General features: G+C 31.0%; 2 protein-coding genes across 3 annotated transcripts in view; one reads left to right on the top strand and one right to left on the bottom strand.

Moving 5' to 3' along the window:
* The first annotated feature begins 1246 nt into the window (after positions 1-1246).
* On the top strand, positions 1247-2564 carry LOC108728355 (RPA-interacting protein alpha). The gene is made up of 3 exons (XM_018456861.1): positions 1247-1430; positions 1844-2078; positions 2186-2564. The coding sequence occupies exons 1-3, from the start codon at positions 1350-1352 to the stop codon at positions 2515-2517; spliced, it is 648 nt and encodes a 215-aa protein (XP_018312363.1). The 5' UTR covers positions 1247-1349; the 3' UTR covers positions 2518-2564.
* Positions 2565-4922: 2358 nt separating this feature from the next.
* The window catches only part of Mondo (MLX interacting protein mondo), a 27760-nt gene continuing 7141 nt past the window's right edge, over positions 4923-25541 (bottom strand). The window contains exons 2-16 of one of the 2 annotated variants that reach the window (XM_018456859.1): positions 23390-23748; positions 11985-12091; positions 10576-10649; positions 9979-10104; positions 9548-9761; positions 9259-9354; positions 8908-9175; positions 8254-8809; positions 8005-8175; positions 7704-7851; positions 7397-7494; positions 6855-7321; positions 6058-6181; positions 5837-5966; positions 4923-5522 (exon numbers count right to left, since the gene is read on the bottom strand). In XM_018456859.1, the coding sequence (XP_018312361.1) occupies positions 5401-5522; positions 5837-5966; positions 6058-6181; positions 6855-7321; positions 7397-7494; positions 7704-7851; positions 8005-8175; positions 8254-8809; positions 8908-9175; positions 9259-9354; positions 9548-9761; positions 9979-10104; positions 10576-10649; positions 11985-12091; positions 23390-23733 (3045 nt within the window). In that variant the 5' untranslated portion in view covers positions 23734-23748 and the 3' untranslated portion in view covers positions 4923-5400. The remainder of the gene's footprint in view (positions 5523-5836; positions 5967-6057; positions 6182-6854; positions 7322-7396; positions 7495-7703; positions 7852-8004; positions 8176-8253; positions 8810-8907; positions 9176-9258; positions 9355-9547; positions 9762-9978; positions 10105-10575; positions 10650-11984; positions 12092-23389; positions 23749-25541) is intronic. The other variant, XM_018456860.1, reaches the window with a different exon arrangement.

The raw sequence follows: 25541 nt of genomic DNA, 5'->3' as shown, positions 1-25541 counted from the left end.
TATATATATATTAAGTATTAAATATTAGTTTTTGACTTGAAATGTTAAGTTTCTTTCTGTCTTCGTTTCTGTCTGTCATCACTCTTTCTTTAGTTAGTGCCGAGGTGGATCGAGTAGCTAAAGTATGGACTAATGATTGAGTTGGACAGAAGAAATAAATAAAATTTAACATAAACTTCATATATTTATTATTGTATATTTAGTGTACTTATTAATTTTTGTTAATTTTTATATTTCTGTTCTAAAATGGATGCTTGAAATTGACTGTTGTATTATTGACATATATGTATGCGCGTTATTGTTTGGTATATGATCCATGATTGATCATCTTTTTATGTCTCATTAGTCGCTATTTGCACGTTTCGTATATTTTATAAAATTGTATATACGTTTTATACATTTCATGAAACTACAATAAAAAATTATTTAAGAGCGATGTATTAATTGAACATACTGTTTGTACGTTTATTCACATTACATCTAACATTCTTTTATATTTTATGCACTTTTTTTTATTAATTTGTAAATAATATTTTCATCTTATTCTATTGTTTGTTTAATTTGCATATTGTATGCTATTACTAACATTATTAATTTTTTATATAAGTTTTATGTAAGTTTTTTAATTTTTAATGTTTACATTTCATAATTTTTTCAGAATTTCACCAACAATTGCCAACCAATCATTGGCTGCGTTCAGCAGAGAAAATTATTATTTGTTCTCTTATTGCGTTTATATTTTGTAACTCTGACTATCATTGCAAATAAAAAAAGGTTAAGTTACAAGTCGAATCTCCTTACGAATCTCCTTATGTTTCCTGAGAAATAAATGTATATCATATTTCATTTCTATTTTATTTTCTGTTTCAAATGTAATGTATATTGTGTAGATCTGTTATTTTTCTAAGCTTCTGAACTTATTGCATCAGTGTACACCAGTTCAGAACTTACAGTGGAAAAAGAACAGACCTTGCAATAAAGTAGAAAAAGAGAAAAGGTTACAACAGAGAGAAGAAGTGAGATGGAATATCAGTGCCTTGATTGGTTACATACCTCGCTCGCGCATGTGCAGTTCATTTTTATCCACGCTGACATCAAAGGTGCCGACATAGAGTTGCGCTACTGTATATACTGTGGTTCTAGTCTTCTTGGCACCAACCTAGGTTGGATTAATCTTTCCTATTGGTTGACGTTGCACGCTTTACCAATAGGAGAGCACAAACTTGCGGAGTAGTTTGACATTCGCGGAGTAGTTTGTCAAATTACGCGTCTCTCAAGTCTGTCTTTTGGGAAAACCGCATTTCTTTCCAGTTCTGTAATTCGGCAGGACGATAACGCTCAGTTCTACAATGACGTCCAAATTGAGAAATAGAGATTGCGCGAATAAAATCAGACATGGTTCGCCTAAGCTGCAGGAGGTGCTGCGAGAGGTTGGGAAGTCTATGTTTACCTCGTACTACTTTTAAGTTTTCTGGATGATAGTAATATAAGCGACTCTGCATTCTTTTATAAATATTCTCATGCGCACATAATTTTTTTCATGCCTGTTTTTTTTTTCAATTAAAATTCAAGTTCAAAGTTTAGTCTAATATCTTCAATTTGAATACCATAGATTCTGTAGTGTTTCATATATCTTTTGTTGGAAAACGTCTATTATATTTTGGATGCTTTCCATTTAGTGATGCAAGTCAATGATATAAGTGTCTTTCAATCTTTACTCATTGAATGCCAAAAAAAGACAGAATAACGTTTATGTCAATCCGTGTCACTAAATGTAAGGCCCATTTATACATAAGGTGCTGTCTTTTTTTGTTTTCTAAAATATTACCTGATCTGTTTTTAGAAATGTCGACAGAGAATGCGAGAGAAGCGGGATCAATTATTTAATAAACGTAGATTCGGTGTGGAACTTAACTCGAGACACATGCAGGATACATTGACAGAAATAATACGCCAAGAATTCAAAAATTTAGCAACATTAGATGACAACGACAAAAGTATTATATTTAAAGAGATTGAGGAACCATTATCTCAGGAAGAGGCAATTGAATTAGAAAACGAAATTGTTTGTGAACAAGGTATGATCAGCATTAAAATTTCAGTTATATTAGAAACTTGTAATTCATAATAATTATTAATTTGTTTGTGATATAATCTGAATTTGATGGAAAATTATATTATGTAGAACAATGGATAATCCAAGAATATGAGAAGATTTTGCAGGACGAGATTGAACACTTTGCAATGTACGCTGACAATGAGAATAGAGAGGTATTCTGTCCCATATGTCAGAAAGCTATACTAGCAGAAGATAATAATTGTGTGAGTTGTCCAGTCTGTGAACTGAAATTGACAGGTCGTACCATGCAAGAAGTGAGGCGTTTAATTAACGAGAGTGTAAATATCCACGCATTCAATTGCGTCAAGGTACCACTATTCACGATAATACCTGATAACAGTAATCTCAATTTGTATCTGATATGTCACGACTGTTCCACTTTAGCATTAATTTGCTGATTATTCAGCTGATGAACTTTCAATTTAAAAAAAAAATGTGAAAACATATTTTTACATAAACATTAAATGTTATCAATATCAATGTGTGTCCAAAGATTATAAAATAACAATTGTAAACAATGTATATTATAACTTACATGAGAACAAAGCTTTAATGCTAATTAAAATTTTTGTGACATTAGGTTTTTTAAGAAAGTACTTATAAATTTAGTTTGTTATTTCAATTTATAAAATACAATAAAAATTAAATGTCAAATTACATTAAATAACAATATTCATTATAAGGACTTTCCAATACTTTTGTTACTTTCAATAAAAATTATTTCGGGAAAGCATTTTCCGAATATTACAAAAATTGTATTATATATTTGTATTTAATTTTGTGTGACAGTTCTAAATTTAATATGAGTAATATCATTCAATATAATTATTTATAATATATTTAAAAACAACAATTGCGAGAAGGAAAAAGTAGAAAAAAATGAATTAGTTTGGATTTCATGTTGTTATAACATCTGAATAATAACATGTCAATCTTTTTTTTATGCTTATATGATACATATTGTACAAAAAAACATCCCTTCGATGAGTTCACTTATATTATTTATCACTTAATGCGTTGTACATACATGATGTAAGTTGAACGAGGGCATCTGTATATTGTATAAAAAAATAACATTCTTCATGCTCTAAAACAAAACAACAAATTAACAGAGTATACATGATGTGAAAAGTCAATTTAAAAAAGAATTTAGTTTTAATAGAATTAATCATTTTGTTCTCTCTTAACATCGGACTATATACAACATTTTACATTAACAAAACTACTACAATATGCAGAAGCCCTTTGTAGTTTAAGCTATTATTTAAACCTTTGCAAATGATTTGTACATTATCACATAAATTTCCATATTAAAGATCTCATTTTACATAATGGTGTGAACATGTATCTTATGAGCAACCCCCTTTTTATCGTCTCCACACAATTATAAGCTATATATACACCTCTTATTGGCGTACTTGTGCAAGTATAAATTAATAGCAGTATATTTATATCAAAAAATTGATACTTTATATAAAGAAAATTATTTGTATCTTCAAGTCACATTTTTCCAAAACTTATCTTTTCAACGAATACAATTGTTAAGGACTCTCAAAATTAAAAAAAGAATAATCAGTGTTAGTTTATAATGGTATTAACTTTTTACTTGATTAAAAAAAAGAATTAACAAAAATTAGGCAAACAAGTGTTCCACAACTCTGTTACAGTTTAAACGATTTCGGCTTGTACTTTGACTTTCGTAGCAATATTTTTTTATTAGCAAAAGAGATACAAAGTGTGTGCCTTGACTGAAATCTTACAGCGTTAGCTAGTACACTTATTTATCTTGATCATCTAACACTGTAAGTAAAAGAGGATTAATGCGATACAAAAATACTAGTACGCGAGTGTTTTGGGTGCCTACAAAAGATAGAAGTGAAATAAAAGAATGTACAAGCTCACTGTATATTCTAGTACAAATCCTTAAGGCTCATTGTAACAATTTTATAATTTCTTAATGTTTTATTCTAATTCAACTATAATATAATTGATTCCTTAATAATATAACTGATTCAACTATAATTATAATTGATTCCTGATCTATCTTTGTAAATTTGATATATCTCATATTCTTGGCTTCAGGCTTCGTATCTTTTTTTACTAGCATAGAACCATGATAAAAGTTTGAATTAATGCAGATAAGCGAACTCAATCTGTAATCGAGAGTATGGAGGATTTAATTCTGAGATTATATCGCTGAAGATAGCGAAATACAATGCGGCCGAAACGAAGTTAACACCAAGTTAAATATAATTTACATATAAAGATCTAAACCCTTTGGATTTTTTACTAAGTACCACGCCGTACTCTCGTTTGCCTAACTTTTTTTATCGTTTCAACTCTTGAATTATCTTTGCAGTTCATCAGAACGTTTATGGCACTGAGTATCATTTTTAATGCATTACTTATCTTTCGTACTATTTCCGCAAAGAAAAATGTCCTAAAGCTAAAAAAGTTTATTCACAGTACATGATCTATTTTAATAGCTATATGATAATTCCTAATCATACAATGAAGTGATAATATAAATAAAACATTTTTCGAAAAAGATTAATAAAATTATTAATATAGAAAATTTAATTATTTTTTGGTCAAGTTTTTAGATTCTTATAATCTTATAATAATTATGTTCATTAAGCTATCAATCTGAAGAATATCTTTCAAAGCAATGGAATGAATTTAATCATATAAACGTTTATTATGCGTAAAGTTGCGTAAGTTATGAAAAAGTTGTACGAATATGTAGTAATTTACTTTTTTTTATTTTATAAATTATTTCATAAAGATATCATTAGAATGTTCGAATCTGTGTAGTTTCATATAATGTATACAATTGCGCGAAATAAACGTGAGAGAAAGTACACATCAGACAATTTTATCAAAAAGTAATTATGTTAATGCGAATGATTGTGCCATGTCAATATTAGTATCAAGTACTGTATCAACATACATACATACTGTCAGCATACATACTGCAGTATAAGTGTATAGTACGTACACATATTTTTTATTCAAATCTGTAATATAAAACGTTTTTTTATAATTATCTATTATAGACTTTGCAACAATAACGTGACGTTGCAATAAAAAGAGGAATTGCACTTAAATTCTTATTTCTGCGTTTCAGTTAACTAACCGAATGTTATGTCTTCTTTTTGTTTCGCATAGGCTAACTTAAGTTATACGGTAACTATCATCCTTACATTCATATATATATGTATATATATATCTAAACCTTAAACTTTTTTTATACAAACACGCTGTTGAATTCACGCACTTGATCACTGCATGGATCGTCGGCGTTCCGTTCGATTAACTGCCGCAAGCGCTTCTTCGGGAAGGCGAGTCGGATCTGATAAAATATCAGTGGCAGTACACAGAGATTTGAGAGAATTCAGAACAGCTGAAAATGATATTTTGATCAAAATAATTGTAAATATTTATTGCATTATGTTGTATTTTTAAATGTATATTTTTCATTATATTTTTATGCTTATAATATGTCATTGTAAGAGCTGACATCTAAAAAAAGTATATTTAAATATTTATTTAGAAAAATTACAATGTCAAAGAGAGATCTTACAAATAATGATTTCGAGTAATTTTTTCTCTTATTGTCTTAGTTGATTTCTCGAACCACACTAACTCACTTTGTATAATTAACAGCAATGGAAATATTAAAGCGTATCTTTTTCGATGTCTCTCTTGCATACGAACCTGGTCTGAGATCGACAAGTGAACAATGTTGATCTACCCACAATAATGTGCTTCTATACAAATCCTCGATACTCGCAGTTGAGACTGAAGCATTGAAAGACAGCATCAATGGTTCTAACAATATACTAAACTGATTTTATTATATTAAGGAAACTAATCTTTTAAAATTCATACATATTTTATGAGTCAATAGTTCAAGATATGTCAGAAAAAAAGGATACAATCCAGAATTTCCAGTTTTCTTGCGTGCGCACACGTACATATTCGTCAAACATCTCTTTTATCTTGCTGGTTCTATGTCTAGAAACTGGAGCACCCGTTGCAGGAAGCATAGATTGACAATTACTACAAGAATAATATCGTGAAACATTCAAGATTATCTTATTTATGTAGGTAATTGTCAGAGTTGGGTAGTGCTAAATTAAAAAGATAAAAGTTAAGTTAAAAAGTTAATTAATTTTAACTTAACTTAGTTACATTTTAGACTTTTAACTTTTTAACTTAATTTAGTTACATTTTATCGATAACTATTAACTTTTAATTTCATTTTTTTTAAGTTAATCCTTAGACACAATGCGAGGATAACGAGTACATAATTTAGTAATTTTATATTGTATAATCGTTACTTGTGATAAAAATAACCAAATTCTTTAATGAATGTGCTGTGAGAAAGGAAAAATACGAAAAATTATGTATAATGGTCAAACTTTTTCTTTTTCTTTTTTTTGGTTGTTCGTTCGGATCAAATTTAACTTTTAACTTTTCAATTACTTTTTTTTATTAACTTAACTTTTAATTCAATTAATTTTATTATGGATTAACTTGTATTTTAATTAAGATAAATTTTCAAGGCTGTTAACTTTAACTTAACTTAGTTAAAAAAAAAAGTTAACTTACCCAACCCTGTACTTGTACATTTAACAGTTATTCGTGAACGATAATTGCTAACTGGACATTATTTTTAATAATTTTACTTATAATGTTTTCCTAATTTATTGGGAATATAATTAGAATGTACCTAATAGACATATTAAGGCACTCAATTTGTTGTCTCAGGCTATCCATTTCATCTTTTAATTGATGTCTTTCTGCCTTAAGTTGCCGGATATAATCCGCCCCTTTCTGTAACATCGCGGCTTTGCTCAATTTCGCATTGGAATTCTGACTAAGCTGCGGTATCAAACTGTGCAGCATATCAAAACCATTCTTGATGTTATATCTACGCTTCTGTTCCGCATGAATATGACCAACTCGCCTCTGCTCTTTATACTGTCCCCTTTCTGACTCATTCTTCATGTATCCACGAGTGGGTGATAAAGGACTACCTATACTCATGGGGCTATGTAGAGGGCTAAGACTTAAAGCCTGAGGACTGTGTGCGTTAGAGCTGCTATCCTTTGGTGAGCCTATTGGACTATTGTGGGATTGATGCGTTTGATTTTTCGCATTTAAGAGAATCTGTTGGGCTGTGGATGGTTGCATTGTCTGCAAAATATCAATATGAATTATTAATCTCAAATAAATTGGCGATTACGTTATAAACTGATTTTTCTCTAATACCTGTTGCTGTGGTTGAGTCTGTTGTATACTAGAAGTTTGCATTGTTTGTACAGTTACTGGGGTCGTGATATGTTGAGTTGTCGTTACTTGTGTTACTTCTATCGAAGTGAAGATATTAATTAGTTATAGTTATCAGTGAGGATAAAAATCATTACTTCAAATATTTTTTTTATTAATGTAAGAGATTTAATCAAATTTAATTAATATCGTAAAGATATGTAAATCGTAGTAGTTACGTTCAATCGATCTCATAAGATTTTTACATTTTTCATATAAGAAAAGATAGAATTGTAATAAAAATACGTACTACTATTCGTAAGTAAGTGTGCAAGTAAAACATTGTTATTCAGATTCAGGGCTGGATCGCTCACTGCAGATACTAGCGGCGGTGGATGTATTCTAGGCGCAGTTAAAGAAGAGCTACTTCGGGATCTATTTCTCCCTTTCATTTGATACTAAAAAAATATAATGTAATTTTATTGATAATTGAAAATACTTTAATCGATACTTGAATATTAGCACTATTAAAAAATTGGAGATTTAACGTTTTCTTTAGACTATTAGAGTAAATTGTCGGTTTATTTTATCGACATGAGTGAGATACTGACCTTAGGTACAGCGAAGATTTCTTCTTTTTCCACGTTGGACGTCGTCGGTTGAGGTAACAGCTTAGTATGCAAAGTGGACGTAGTAAGGTCCAAACTGGATGACCTACACTGTAGCAATATCTGTGATTGCGATGGTTGCTCCGATGATACTACTTGTTGCGTAGGATGTGTCTGAAAAATAAACAACATGCATTATCTTCACGTATTCACTACGACATATATTCGAAAACATTATTATATTTTAATTACCTTGAAGCTATTAGTATTAAATTTACACTGTTGAGCATTAAGATTCTGTACAAGGTTCGGAAACTTATAGCACTGCTGCTGTGGCTGGACGATCTTGTAAGGTTTGCTAGACATCGGCGAGGTGGTCGGCAAGGGCCTTATTGTTTGATGCTGGGTCTGCAGTTGCGAATTGACGGCTTGCGTGGCAAAATTATGCTGTACCGCCACCAAATTTTGCACGGCGGCGGCGGTGATTGCAGGTATATGACTGGCATTAACTGCCGATTGATCGTTCAGTGTAGTGATCTGCACAGATTGTGGCTGGTTCTGTACCGGTGTTAATCGCACCGCTTGAATCTCCATCGCGTAAGACTGCGGCGGCTGCGATTGGAAGCCCGAATTCTGTTGCTGCGCGGTCGCTTGATATATATCCTGTTGCTGCTGCTGTTGGGATTGCTGTACCCCGCGGCTGTTTCTCGACAATCCTCTGTTACCTCTAGTCTTTTCTCGTATGGGTTGATTTGTCGTAACGGATGCCTCAAAGTTCGGTTGAAGAGCATAATTTTGACTCATAGCTCTAAATGAAAAAGAGTAATATATTCATGAATTATAATTGAACCTCGGACTTCGCTCTTTATTCGCTTATCCACGAAGTAATCGTTTCGTAATACTTACATATTATTCCTATACATATTCGCTGTTTCAGGTTGAGGCTGAGTATATATTTTGGCGGTGTATTGGAGATTCTGCATATTAGCCTCTTGCTCTTCCTGAGACAGCTGTTGTACGGTCTGTTCATTTTTTATCGTCGGAACCTCGCCTATTTCGTTCATTTGATTAATTGGTGTCATCAAGTCCAAATCGGGATAATTAGTATTTAGATTATTATTTCGAAACATATCGTCTTCTTCGGGTACGGGAGGCAATTTCGAGTTTAAGAATTCTTAAATCAAAATATGTAACATGTAAGAAACGTCGTGCGAAAAACAACCTCATATAAAATCACTGAATGTTATTATCGTATACCTTGTAATGGTTCTAATGTATCCATAAAATCGTCCAGGTTCGGTTGCAATGGGCCTAGACTAGGTTGAATGAAATCTGCTAAGCTAGCACCTCGCGCTGTTGAATCATATTTCGTGTATTATAGTATTTGTAATATTTCTATAAATAGTATAATTTTATTTTTATGATTGTCGAATATTATAAGTTTTCCAAAAAGAATACAATCGTCAAGAATACATCTCGAATACAAGCGGATGCGCTTTGCGCATAAACGGATATCTCGCGGATATGACGTCTAAAAAAAAATTACCGATTTCTCTAGGATCAGGAAAGTATATCGGTTGATTCGAGCTGATGGTTGAAAAAAGGGTGTCGGTCATCAACTCCATATAGTCTTCGTCAACCATCATACTCTCTCCACCTGAAGCACCGCCCGTATTTCCAAATACATTTCCCGTACCTGCTCCAAAGTTACCGGTAGTACCACATCCACTGCCCCAATCCAGCATGTCCATTGATTCCATCTGAAAGAAATACCTTATCATATTTGTGTTTCATATCTGATGAAAATAAGGGAAATCTATCTATTTAAGCAAACACAATAATAATAAAGAAACATTGATATCTAAATTTATTAATTATCTGTTATCCACTGTTTGTATTATTTTGTATTTTTCAAGGTGGCGGAGATATTTTTTAAACATCTTAATACTCTATATTCTTTTGTAAATATATACGTACCATCTCTATGCCATCTTTGTTCGTCCAGCCAAGGATTTTGTTTCGATAGAACATACGCCATTTTTTGTATTCCGCTGTGACGGCCGCGAGTTTTCGTTTCCAATATTTTCCTTCTAAGACCACCGCCTGATAAGAGATATGCCAATGATTCACGTTCACAAGTGCAATTCTTATTAGGAAACGTAAAAATATTTTACGACTTCACGAACTTACTCGGATTTTCTTATTACTTTGAGTATGCGGTACGCGTATGCAATAACAATCTGCTAGCGACATTTTGAGGAATTATAAACTCTTACGAATTATCTAATCAAACGAGCTGTCGCCAATTGCGATAAAGACGCTTCCCAATTGCGTAATTGGGCAAAACCGAATAGTACAAGTAACGAATCATTGCTATTTAATCATCATTAATATTGACGTCCAATGTCCGATTTGTTGATATCAAAATCGAATGTTATTAAAGGAAATTATAACAATTGATTCACTAATCTGTTGAGATTGTTGTAAGTACGGAGCTTATTAAATGTATGCTTCATGTAGATCAATAATCAATATATTATCATCGAAAATTTAAGTTAAATGTGGGGATCATACCTCGGGTTTGTTGTGAGTGTCCACGTCAAGTGGCGATGCAAACTGACACACTAGCGTGTTTTGCTTCAATATAACTAAAAAAGAAAAATTATTGTCTATTAAAAATAAATTTTAACTCATATTTACTTCAGTCTATTAAAATTCTTTGTTGAGAAAACTGCCACAAAAATTGTAAATATTTTTAAAAATGCAACTTTAAGTTTCTTCAAAAGATAGGTATATTAAGATAATTGCAGATATGACCTCAAATATAATTCGAAGGTCCACATTTCCACGAATTTGGTCATTAAGTGATAAACCGAGTGCATTTATTTCAATTACGCACTTAACTTTACGTTTACTTTACGATTATCAACAGGCTGTACGATAAGTTGCAAAAGTTTAAAAAACGTACAGGTTAAAAAAAACCGTGTAGCCGATTTAATTTAAATTTAAATACAATTCGATTTTACTCTCTCTTATTTCTATGACAAATTTTCTATTTGAACTATTTATATCGACTATTGATGTAGTAATTTTGTAATCGCGAAAGACAAGTAATACGTGTCATTATTTCTTCTCAATAATGTTATAAATTCTTTTCTTATTTTGATATTTCGTTCAGGATTGGTTTTTCGGTTCGAATTGGGCTAACAGAACAAAACAGTTATGTATACACATGTGTAAAATACGAGCCTCTTTGGCTCGCGTAATGATAAATTGGACTTGCGCCAGGTGAGTTTACTATTGATACGAATGTAGCGCGCAGAGATGAAGCTCTTTAAATAGACGAGTAATTACTTATCCGGCCGTTCGATGAATAGCAAGACAGCCGGTAGCTGTCTGAACTTGATAGGCAGCACTCTGCGTATATCATGATAATCAAAGTATCAATGAAACAAAGCAGGTTGAAATAGAAGTATTTTCAAAAAGAAAACACAAGTAACGGTCAATCTAAAATTCGTGTAAAATCGCTTTAAATGTAAAAAATTTACTGAAGTATGTTTATAATTTTTAACGTCAATTTTACATACTGCATTTAAAATGGATTTTACGAATTATATGAATTATATAGACTTTTCATATTTATATTGGATGTTTCAATGGAAAAATACAATAGTTTATATAATAGCACAGAAATACTTTTGGAAACTAATATGATCATTTCATTTAGTATATCGAGTGTTTTGATCGATAATGCGAAGATAGATTAAGATCAAGTTTGCGAACTCGTGACAATGCGTTGGGAGATAACAAAGCAAACCTGAAGCTTATCAATTGTGTTATTCCGCATTTTCTCAGTAAAACAAAGATAGATTTACGTAATGATAAATTAAATTTAAATCAGAAAATGTCCCGGAGAGTTCTTCTATTTATTTTTAAAATGTATCGGCTGGCAGAAGATGCTAAGTATTTCTTTTTCCGCTTACATTGCATGTGCCAGCATCTCCAGATTACATTGTTCAGTCTGATCTTGTCCTTCCATCTTAATCTGATGCCTTTGAAGCGATTCCACTTAGGCGATGTCAGCTTCTGTCTGGAACAAATCCAAATGCCCATACGTCATACCCACTGTGGTAATCAAATTCGAATTCTATATAATCAACGTGGATAATTTATAAATTTATATAATCAATATGTTATCAACATATATCGTGTGACGCTTATTACTATTCATATTAATTCTTTTACGATAATGTAAAATGTAGTAAACAAACTATTCAAAGACCGGTATTTCACGAGATTATTTCATTTTCTGTGTAAGGTGTTATTGAAATACTTGAATGAACTTCACTTCATCACAGATAATTTTTTTATTTAGAGTTTTTTTATGTATCCTGAAAATTCTTTTCAGGATTAAATTCCATCTTTTTTAATTTTTAAAATTTTCCATATCAAATATCGTGATGTGACTAATTCATTTGTAAACTAAAATTCTGTCAAAATAAGCATCACTCAAAATTGAACAGAATAAGATTTTCTTGGAATTTCGATATTTTTACTAGAAAAGATAAAGTGCAAAATGAAATGAAGAACATGCCTAAAGAATTTAGCACAAATATTCTGTGTACAGTTCATAAACATTCTAATAGTTTATAGTACAATAAAGTTTATTTTTTTTTAAATGTGTTTATAAAAATGCTTACTTTATTTTGGATTCAATAACATTTACTTTGCACGAGATATGTATAATTTATAACGCATGTGTAAAAAAATATTTTCTATTATTTTTAACAAAAAGAGAAAAAAATGCGAGTAAATGAACTAATAATAAAATTAATATATATTAATATTCTGTACTGATGATGCCCCTCTCGGAATATAATTTATTCAATGAAACACATGTTAATTTAGATGCTGCATCTTCAAAATATTTTAATCAGGCGGATACATCACAGTGACTTTAAGACGCAAACAATAATTTTGACTCGTTAGTAGACGAGTGTTTGTGATTTCGACAAGCTTATCTCTTTCTATCGCAGACTCTACCGCGGGGAATACCGTATGCTTTGTGCGAGCTTTCCAAGGCACAGTTAGAGCGATTCATGAATTTCCACGCGAGAGTTCAACAAACGACATGAGCTTGCAAACATACATACATTCTTTCTGAAATTTGTGACTTAATATAAATTAAAAACATTTGTAACTTAACATAAATTAAAAACTTAAAGATCTTCTTTAATGCTAATGAAATATTATTCGACCACATTTTTGTCGTAATGTTATTATTGTTATTGCTTTCGTTAATTTTTGTTTTAATCCTTACAGAAATTTGGTCAGTTTATTACTAAAAAAATAATAATTAATTACTTTTTTGAAGTATTAAACAATAATCGATAATGATGATACAGTGAAAAAGTCTATGTGAGCCGTATTGGCTTGTATTAAGTTCTTCGTGTGTGTGTGTGTGTGTGTGTGTGTATATATTACAATTAAATTAAAATACAGACGAACGTTTCGACCCTGGTATTGGGTCCTCTTCAGTGTAATAAATTAAGATGATAGCATTCAATAATAATGAAAAATTGAGTTCTATAATATTCGAGTCGTCAGATCATCGCTAAACTATTGTCAATGTTTGAATTCTTTTTTAACGTCTGTTGTATTTTACGGAATAGAACAAGCGTAATTTAGAATTAATTCACTAAAAATAATCAAATAAAAGAAATTAATAAAGTCAGATTAAAGTTATCGTAGGACAATTTAATTTACATGGATTCGGTTTAACGATGGTCTGTTACAAAAATGAATCGTTTTCAACAATAAGTTTTATAAAAAAAACTTTTAGAGTACCCCCCCCCTATGGGATACCCTTTAACCATATCAATAGAAACACAAAACGTGGACGATTATTACAGAGCATACAGAGGATCGAACACAATCATAACTTTGATTGGAATAACATAATGATACTAGATGAGGAAAGGAATTATAATAAAAGAATAATTTCAGAGGCTATTTTCACCAAAAAGCAAAAAAATGGATTAAATCTACAAAATGACACAGAGTTATTGAATCCTCTATATTATGATTTGGTCACGAAAGACTGAATGTTTCTATGTTACAAATAGTAGTATCTCTTGGTTAAAAATAGGGATATTTATTGAATTTAAAAACTTAGTGATTTTTCATTTATATGTTTGACTATAACTTTGTTTATCGGAATATCCTACATAAGTATTATTGCGAATTGACCTCTCACACAGTCTTGACACCTCGCGATAGCAACATTTTTGTAACAGACCATCGTTAAACCGAATCCATGTAAGTTAAATTGATCTATGGTAACTTTAATCTGACGTTTTTAATTTAATTGTAATATATATATATATACATACACACACAGAAGTTGTGTTGGCTCACATAGCTTTTTCACTGTATCATCATTATCGATCAGTTTAACTGTAGGAGCCTTTATTTATCGATTTAATATTTATTATTAAATAATAATATTTTTAATATTTGAAATAAATAATTAATTACTGTTTTTCAGTAATGGCCAATATCAAATTTCTGTAAGGGAACACAATCCAGTCTAGTTTCTTTGTGAAATTATTCTGTAAGTTTTCACTTACATTCGAAAATTTTAATTAATGCACAGTATATAAAAAATAAATGTATAATACGAAGTCAATTACTGTATTGTCATAATATGAAATAATTATAAGTGTGTTTAAATGTCCTTTCTATTGATAAGACAATTTTTTACGATAGGAATACTTCAAATATAAAAATAAATTCATCATTGAACTTTATAGGAATTTTATAAAGGAAGAAACTACATATTAATTTTTTTAATATCTGAAACATGCAATCGCAAAATTTTGTGGCGAGCTTTCGTTATCATCTTATTCGTCGATATATCGCAGACGAAGAGTCAACAAAATATCTATACTCGGAAGATTTCCACTTGCTCATATCTTTGCGATGAACACATAGCGAGGGTTCTTCTCCTTGGCATTAGACCCTGGCCGGCCAAGTTCTTTCCGAGTTATTGCCATTTCGATTTTTATAATTTTTTAAGAGATTAGATAAGACAGAGCTCGAAAAATGCGGAGAAAAGAAATAATTGTAAAGAATCCAATGTCGTTTGCCGAAATTCTTACAAGACAACTCTAAAATTAATAAATAAAACAGAAAGAGACAACTAGAAAACTAATAAATAAAAAAAAAGTAATTATGAGAAATTATCGTCGAAGTATGTGCCGGATTAATTAATTAAGTGGAATTAATTAAAGTAAAAGAAGTGCACTTACTACAAAGAACATCTTGAGTGTATTCGAGGAGGCACTATTAGAGCTATTTGTGTCATTCTTTATTGTTGATCATTGAACGTAAAACAAGATAGATAAAATGACACAAATGTGCTAATAGCATCTCCCTGAATGCACCTTTGTAAATATGTATGTTTTATTTGTTTGTATAGTAAGGTAAAATTTGTTTTGATTATTTGCAAAAAAAGCAAATATTAGAGAAAGTTATTTACATGCAATAAAAATATATAGGTAATGACTCCGCGCAAGTAGTTACGCTGTATGAGCGCTTAATTAACTTCTTCACACATGACTATACGTATAACAAAATTAGTCCAGAGTTAAACGATATCAATGTACTTGTACTAGTGATAAATGTACATAATTAATGTATTATAAAAGTATTTTTAACTTTTTTGCTCATTTTATCATTAATTATTCTTTACGTATGGATTATTGCGATGGTTACATTACTGATAACAAAGTTGCAATATTGCATTATATTGATCTCAAAAATAAACAAAGATTAAGGCGGGAGCTTTTTTGCAAATATTAATTTGAAAATTCCGGGATTTCTTTAAGCAGAAAGAAAAAGAGGAAAAAAGGAAAGAGAGATTATCAGAATTAGTGCTCTAATAAGGCAGATTAAAACATATATCGTTTGCATAATATTTTTATTATTTATTGATTGCTACTTAACCGATACGATAAACATACATGTTATAGAAATTCCATTAATAATAAATTCCTATTTTTTAAAAGTATTATGTTCTTCTGTTATATTTTTATTAAGCATTTACAATTTTGTAAATTGTTTAATTGTATTAATAAAAATTTGTTTATGTTCTAATTAGCTCTGTTTGCTTGAAAATATGCGCGTCACCGTCTTTATTTGCGAATTCCATCATTTTCGCAACATTAATGATACATATGTAGCGCTACAGAATCTCATTATCAGATAATGAATTATTTGCTCATTGCATGATACGCTGTGCGGTTGAGATCAATCATCGCCTAGCAGAATTGCGATTATTATCGTATTGTCGAGAAATTCAATGGTGTGACAAAACAGATATCGCGTCGCGCGTTTGTAGAAAGATTTCTGAAAAAATACCGACGATAAATTATAAAGTGCTACGCACGGTCTGAACAAAAGAAATACCAAGTCACTCGCTTCGATAAGCACGAATCCCTCGATACCGTTTTTATTTTCAGCGTTTCGTGGCTTTAATTATCTGAATTATAAGAAGAGAGCAAAGATCGCGCCGTGGAAACTAAATTCGTATGCCTTTAATCCCTCGTTAAACAGTCCGTCTTGAAGACAATGAATTTCTTTTTTTTTTTTTTTTTTTTTTGGAGAAATTAATTTCACTACGAATTTTACGACTTTATAATTATAATTATGAAGTTCCTGGGTTTAAATTAATTCAATAATAGTAACTCTTTGAGGAAAAATTACATGAAAGATTTTTATAAAGAAAAGAAGATTTTGAGAATTTAAAGATTCAAGAATAATCTCTTAAAACTCTTTCGGGATTAGTGACAAGATAAAAAGTTTCATCGTTAAGCCGTTCTACAATTGCGTAAGCGTAGTTGTAACTGATTGTAGTTAGTAAGAATTGACCAATCACAGTCAAATATGAAGAGAATATTCGGGTTGATCAATTCTTACAACTACAACCTCTTACAACTATATGCTTACGCAACTGTAGAATGGACTAAAGAATGATATGTATTCGGATAAATTATCGCGCAAGGGCCTCTTCAAATAGCAATTGAATGATAAATATCTTCTTTTATGTAATGTATCGATCATTGTAAAAATATGACTATATATCAAGTGGTTAGGGAAATGGAAATAGTCCAACCACCGGTTGGATAGGTGGGCGAGCCTCCACGGAGCGCTTCCAACTCGCGGATTCTTGATCTTGCACGCCTTGCTTGTTGCTTGATCGTCGTGCGGAAGTTACATTGCTGGCGCGTACACACGGTACGCACTACGAACGTGTACTTACGATGACGCAGTGGCCTTGGTCGATAAAAGACACACGAAGGAGAGGAGGCTTTTACGGTAATCTAGGCTTAAGCACGATTCACATTTTTGCGATTCAAGATCCGACGATCGAGATCGATCGTGATCTCGACCAAGTTCAATTTTTTTAAAAGACCTTCTATTGAAATATTGACTGGAAGTTTGCTCAATGTTGACTGAAAGGCAAGAGTCGATATTCATAGTTCATTCTTATGTCACGAATCAATCAGAGTTGTATTAGCATCTTAAGTTAAAACATTACTTAAGACAGTCTTAAAATAAGAATGGACTATGAATACCGATCATGAACACAAATTTTTAAGATGTTAATACGGCTCTCTTGGTTGGTTCATAATATTTTAAGACTGTACTTAAGACAATCTTAAATATAAAAATCGATGATAAATACCGGTCAAGGTCTCATTATCCACTCACACTACTTCATCTTGATCCCAAAAAGTCTAATCGCTGATTGTCTGACCTAAAAATCGTTGATGCATTGATTTTCAAGCAACTGTCATCATTTTTAATACGCGCTGCGCTAATTATGCAGAGATGTAGTGGACGTGAGATACGCTGACGTAAGGCGTAAAGTGATAATGTACAAAGAAAGCAACTTTCTCATGATACACGCAGACAATACTTGTGTAAGGAGGAAACGTCTATAGTCGCTGTGATATAGAACGGAAATTAGTGATGACTGATAGTAAAACTCACATTTTCTACAATAAAAAAGATTTAAAAAATCTAAAAAATATGTTGTAATGTAAGATAAATTATATTGTGCGTCAAAAGTTACTCGAAATATCCGAAATTACTATTAATTACTCCATACTATTTTCTTTTATGATTGTTTTATCAAAGTATGGACAAATTTCTTGCTTAAGTCCTTAAACAAACACACAAGTTATTCGATAAAGTATATATCTTTCGTCGATAACGACGCTCGTAAATCATTATGTCGAAAGATGCATAAAAAAACTGAGGAAAAAGTAGATTTTACCTTTCACAATTCGGTAGCTCCGTGCAGGCTTTTGCCGAGCATAGGTGCTCTTATTCTGCGTCATCATGTGAATAGTTTTATGATTAATTCAACGATAGATGCATTATGCAACGTGAGGCGCAAGAATGGACGCTAATGCGTACACTGTCGATCTCATAAGTTGGATTAACGACGTAAACGACGTAAACGACGTAAACGACGGAAATAATCCATTCATATTTTCTTTCGAATGTAGTGTGATGTCGCGATAGGGAAATGTAATCGAAAGTTTGATTAATTCTGGTTTGTTAACGCAATCATTTATTCTGATATATTAAGAATATAAGTAGGAATAAATAAGTAAAAGTAAAAATAAATAGACAATATAAATAGCTATGTAAATTTTTTATAAAAAGTTCAAAGAGCACATAAATCTCCATTTTCCTTATATTGAAAGCTTGATTTATACAAAATTTTCATCAAATAATTTTTGTATGATTTTTTAAATTTTCATTTTTGGATACATTATATAATTTCAATATTTCAACATAAAATTTTGATGTACTCTAAATTCTGTGGTAAAATTTTTCGTCGCAAATTTAATAAATATGTTAGCGATTAATTTCCTATAGTATACTGGATCTAATAACCTGAGTTTCATAACTCATAAAGATGAATAAACATAAATCTGTGACCAAGTGATAGAATGCTGCATCATGATTATTACTTCGCTAAGGTTTTCTGCTTCTATTGGTGATCTAGGATTGCTGACGTAAAACATGAACATCAGTTTGTGTTTACTGTACCGTAAATATGAATATAATTTTCATGATAGTTAATCTGGATATCAACTTATCATAATTCATCTCAATTCGTCATACGGCTTTTAAACTTTTAACGCGTCAAGCATGTAAAATTCGATCGATATCAAGCGATAATTGAGATTAGAAAAATACCGAATTTACGTACCGAATTGAGTTCACACGGCAAGATGTTTGCGAAAAGATATTACTTGAAAAGCAATCGATAGCACTGTAAGCCGATGTCATTATATCTCACAGAGAAAAATGCTCAGTGCACTTGAAAACTGTTTTAAATCACTCTTCTAATTTCGTCAAACTTTATTGTGAGTTTTGTATCGAAATAATAACACCATTTCAAGAAGAATTCCAATAGATACGTTTCAATCGGCAGCTATTACTGTGCAAACTGATCCTTAATCGTTTCATTTATTCTTTTTTCCGCAATACTGCGCCCAGTTTAACAAGTCTCGATTAGATCAACATCTAGTTATTTAAATCTATGTGCACGTGAGAGTCGGTACTGCGCTAGGAAACTACTTATATCTGAATAAAGCTGTTTTTAATATAGAAGAGCCCCCTTCTATCATTTCGCTTGAGTTTACTGTTCAATTTTCAAAATGTAATTGAAAAAAAATAAAGCAGATTCATTCATACAATAAAAGATAATTAACAAACTTTATTTTTACAAATACAATTTTTAGCTTAAGAATTAATAAATGTAACATTTGTTCGAATGTAACAGTGTTTTTTTAAATTAATTTTGCTTTTGATTTACTTCGAAGCAATATAGAAGCTTATAAAAGGAACGCTTTTTTTGGTTCGAGACTTGCAATATTACTTTTACCGCTGTTTACATTGCATCCCTGTCATATCAAATTGTGTTTGTATCGCATTTATATTAAGAGAAAGAGTTTCTTTTTAGACCTTATCACCGATAACGAAACGAGATCGATTGATCGAGGCGCGGCGCGCCTTCCAGGGTCGTCAAAGATATAATTAATTTGGCCTCATGCTTGTCAGAGCATCAAAGACAAGAGCCGATATTATGTAGCGCCGTAACCGTATCGACGCTGGATTTACGGGGAAATTAATTGAAATTACATTGTATTGAACAATAGCGATATATCGCCCGAATTGTATTGTTGATGTTATTTTCAAATTATGTTTATTGCCTCACAATTCTTGCCGCTTCATATTCAAACGGTACTAAATACAATAAAATAATATAATAAAATAATTTTATATTACATAAAGAAAACGCAGGAATTATTATCTTAAATGTTTAAAAATATAATACGCGTATTTTGTTTTCTTCGTAATTCTTCTGTAAAAGAATTTATAGGAATATACAACACACATATAATAAAATATAATAAAATATATATGTATTATAATAAAATATACAGCACAGTTAATAAAAAAGATAAGACAATACTTTACTTATAAATTTCGTATGGCGTTAAATTTTATTATTTTTTTGCTAGTTAACAACCCATTAAACAAGCTGACGTTATTTACTGAGAAGACATACTTGATAAATATTATGTTAAAAGATTATAAAAATTGCAGTTTTAATTTGATTGTGAATGAACTCAATTGAAATTTTTTTGAGGTTATCAAAAACTGCCGCGGTTACAAATGTGACTAAGCAATGTTAAAACTGCACGTGTGACTACAATAGCTTCTCTTGCAAGCGTGCCACAATGAATCAGCTGTATACATCACTGAATACATCGGCACATAAGAAATACATTTACTTGACTGATTTATTTTTCAACACCATAAAATTTATTTCGCACGATATTAATTATTGTATTTTTCTGTATATTTTTTATTTAATGTTTTATAGCGCGGTTTTATTATTTCTTTACAATGTCAATAAATTGACTTCTACAAATTCTTATATTGTCAGCATCCTAATTTTTAATTAAATTAAATTAGTCGTCTTATAAATATTATACTTTTTTTTCATACCTTACTATCCCGTTTATTAAAATTAATATTAACGATAAAATCTATACAAAAATGAATGCAAGAAATATTCATGAAACTAGCTAGTGCAAAAGAAGCTTATAATAAATCTAAGAAATAGAAGGAAGAAAACTGAAAGCTCCACTTTTTTCTATTGGGTTTCATAAACCTGAAAGTTAATTGAATTTTCGTTTCTCCTTAATTTGATTTCTAAAATAAGATGAATGTCAGCGGGATCACAATTAAACCAGGGTTGACTTTAACTACTAAAGTGTTTATATACGGTAACGGGAGACAATCGCGGTGTGATGTCGTCGGGAGGAAAACGGAAATTGTCGGTAGAAGCCGTGTGTTCGTCGTCATTCGCGCGCAACTTTAGCGAGGCCGCACTTAATTGCGGTGTTGTTTGGTTCTACGGCCTCTCTTTCATTAATTCAATTGTCTTTTATCAGCGGGAATGCTACCGGCCAGCCCAGACTGGACAGCATTTGTTCGGTTGCCGAGCGAGATGCGCTTTTTTACTTTTTCAGAACAAGAACACTTCTCTTTTCCTTCGGTACGCATTGTATCACGGATATAAAACCTGTTGATTTTACTTTTTCTTTATGTCATTTATATCAAAAAGAGACAGGCATATATTTTACAAGAAAAAAGAGAAAACATCTAAAGTCCGATTTCACAATATATGGTTATCTAAAGATTATAAAGGTAACCAAGAAATTCACGAATGAATTTCATTGATGAATCTGTTGGTAACCTTTAATCTTTAGTAACTATATATTGTGAAAACGGGCCTAAGTGTCGAAAATAAAATTAAAATAAATAGATAATTTGTAATCTTTAGCATATACATAGTAGGTATATTTTATCGCATTTAATCTTGCGATGTAATCGAATTAATAATTATCCACTCGAACATGCCTTTCAAGAGAACATTGTCCTCCATGTTTTTATAATCTCGTATAATTGTGCTGTTGACAAGACTTTTAAAATATTATGTCTTTTATTTCAAAAATAAACGATCATCAGCTTAATTCTTTCATTATGTTATTTGAAGTTCGTAATATTGTATTCGATGATACTGTAAGTGTACACTGTTAAATCTATAGTGTCAAATTTAACCTACCGTGAGTCGCCACTGCTCCTACTTAATCATGTCGTTATTTTATACTAAAACAATGGTTATATTTGACACTATAGTGTTAATTTGATATTGTATAGTGTCAAATTGACACGGTATAGTGTCAAATTTAACTATCGTTTTGATAAAAAATAACGATATATTTAGTAGGAGCAGTGGCGACTCACGGTAGGTTATATTTGACACTATAAATTTAACAGTGTACATTAGATTTTTATCACATTGATATTAATAAAGGGATAATTTCGAATGGAAAAGAATTAAATTCTTAATTTGTATGAAACATAATTTACGTGATTGTACTTCTAATTTACATACATTTAATTTAACATACAAAATTATTAATAGATAGTGCAATGTTGCTCATATAAAGCTGAAAAAAAAATATTTCAACAGTTTTCTTAAAAAATTATCTATAAATAAATTGTATCGACTAAAATCTAATATACAGAGTATCTCACAGCCACCGTACAATATTTTATTAGTGTATTCTAGAGGTAAAGTAAAAAATCCTAATATAAAAATGTTATAGCCATAATAGTTTTTGAATAATAACTTGATCAAAGATAACTAGTTATTACGTAGAATTCGCGCAGAGGCCCATAGTTATACAAACACGCGTTTCTAAAAGATAACAGACCGATGCTCATGTTGTGTAACGAGCCTCATCGCTCTAATTCTACACGATATTATTATCTTTGATTGGTTATAATTCAAAAACTATTGTGATATCTCGACGTTAGAATTTTTACTCTACTTTACCCCCCTTCCTCTCCAGAGAATTATAAAAATATTGAGAATTAAATTTTTAATTTGTAAAACGTAGTTCACATATTTGTATTATATATTTATAAAGTTACAAGACATCCTGGATCCTCCTGCAATATATTATTTTAGAATTTTTTCTCTGGGAGATATAAATATGAAATCAAAGATTAAATTCTCACTTTTTTAATTTGGGTTTCACTTACTCTTCACATTTTTTAAAGTTTTAAAAATTAGAAAAAGATGAAGAATAAGTGAATAAGTGAATAAAGTTAATCTACATTGACAGAAACGGGCATAAAACGGACTTTAAGTTGCACATTGTCAGTGCATCGCTTTATTCAATTCACAGACATCAGAAATCGCCGGAGAAAAGGAAGAACTCACCTGTAGGCGAGGGACATGCATTGGAAGAGTTTGTTCAAGGACGTCTCGATGCTCAGCTGCTGGGAGGTGTGCTTGTTGTTCAACGAACTCGCGAATCTCTCGTAGAAGAAACCCGGCGTGGCGGAGATCGAGAACTCTTCCTGGTCCGGCACCGGCACGGCGAGCTCGTCTTCATCGTCCTGCGCCTCGGCCTCGAAGTCCGACACCATAAAGTGCCCCGAGTGTATCGTCTCCCGCGAATCCCGTCCGCCGTTCTTCTCCCGTTTGTTATCATTGCCGGCACGATGAAAACCGCCCTGGCTCGTCATCGCCGATGGTTTTCGATACATCAATTCCGCCTGCATCTCGGCATCGATTCTCTGCGGACACGAACGGTCCCTTCGATACGCCAATTTCACCACGAGTCTACCTTACAAATCTATGTCCTTGATAGAGTTTCCGATAAATAATTTAAGCCACATTATATTTAATTATGCATTATATAAATAATACGTTATAACTGATAACAACAAAAATATTAATTACAAATAAATAAAATATAAAATTAAAAAACTTGGAATATCTTGATACAAACTTTTTATAATAATAACCCACGATAATGAAGATATAAATTAAATTAAAAATCAATTAAATATGATATATCAATTTAGAACTCATAATATTTCGATATAAAACTTTGTCCATTTTTTTTTATCTGAGTGAATAACTGAGAGAGAGAGAGAGAGAGAGAGAGAGAGAGAGAAGAATAAAGAAATGTGTCTTGCAATATGGTAAAATAAAATTAAGTAGTTTCACTAGTTAATTAGATGATCATAAATTTTTATAGTCCATTGATATTGTAAACGATAGATTATAGCAACACAGATTTAAAAGTCTTCAAAGAATTTTACTCTATTTGTTTTGCAGTTTAAAATGGGATTATCGAAGTAGTATGTAGCAGGATTAGGCGACAACCTCATTTCAAGAAATTGCGCACAGCGAAGTCTGGATGAAGAAAGGCTCGACAGACACAACAAGTTCCAGTTATCGAGCCCCTGATAAATTCAACTCGACGCGCCCCTTTTTTCTAAATATATTCAAGTACTATAGGGGGAGAGAGAGAGAGAGAGAGAGAGAGAGTGTGTGTGTGTGTTCAAGCATAATATAAAAATTCTGTACAACTTATGCCTATTTCTATCAATAGATTAACTTTAATCTTGATTTACCTGACTTTTTATTCTTTTCTAATTCTAAGAATTAACAAAAAATAAAGAGCAAATTAAATTAAGATTAAAGCTAGTCTATATTGGTAGAAATGGACATTAAACTCGTTATATCTGTATCAATATTATAAAATCGATAACACGAGTCTAGATATTTTCATAGACGAGTGGTATACAACAAGCATACTGTGATAATAACCACGCAACGAGATTTAAACGTTTTTAACTCGATTTACAGGACGGGAAAGTCACTGTAGCGCTAAAACAAGTGTTATATTTTGAGGCAAAGAATACAATAAAATAATAAATTTAATAAATCTTATTCAAGAAAAAAAAAGCTATAAAAGTTTAAAAATAAATCTCCGCTCTCTAAAGATTAAATATCACATGCACTATAATTTATCATTTTTGGGGACAACTATATATTTATAATTGTTTAAGGGGATGCTGGAGTGACCAAATTATCACATTACAGTCGTATAATCTTCGAATTGACTGAACGGAATAAAAAATCCTGTTGTAAAAGGATTTTTTATTCAGTCAATTTGAAGATTTTTATACGACTGTGATAATTTGGTCACTCCAGCATCCCTTTAACTATGTAAATATAGTCAATTGTGTTATTAATAATAGTCACACACTGCTTGAAAATCTTTAATTTTTTCTTAATATATTATATTTTTTAGTTATTATTATTAAATAAATAGTAAGTGAATTTAAGAAAATAGTTACGTTCACTATAATTGCAATAGCATTTACTGAGTAAAAATGTTTATTTTTTTTATTTACCATTTACCACCTTGATATTTTATTATATTAATATTTAAACAAATTTAAATCTCATAGCACCGACGTGTGAACTCACTAATAATATGCATTAAAGGCCTAATGCCGGTCGAAGCTAGATCTTAATTGCTTTTTAAATAATTCAAATGTGAATTATATATATA

This window comes from Mycetomoellerius zeteki, unplaced genomic scaffold, assembly GCF_001594055.1.
Source record: "Mycetomoellerius zeteki isolate Tzet28-1 unplaced genomic scaffold, Tzet1.0 scaffold61, whole genome shotgun sequence".
Lineage (NCBI taxonomy): Eukaryota > Metazoa > Arthropoda > Insecta > Hymenoptera > Formicidae > Mycetomoellerius > Mycetomoellerius zeteki.
Note: the sequence above shows the minus strand (reverse complement) of the source record. Positions and strands in the feature narration are given on the sequence as shown.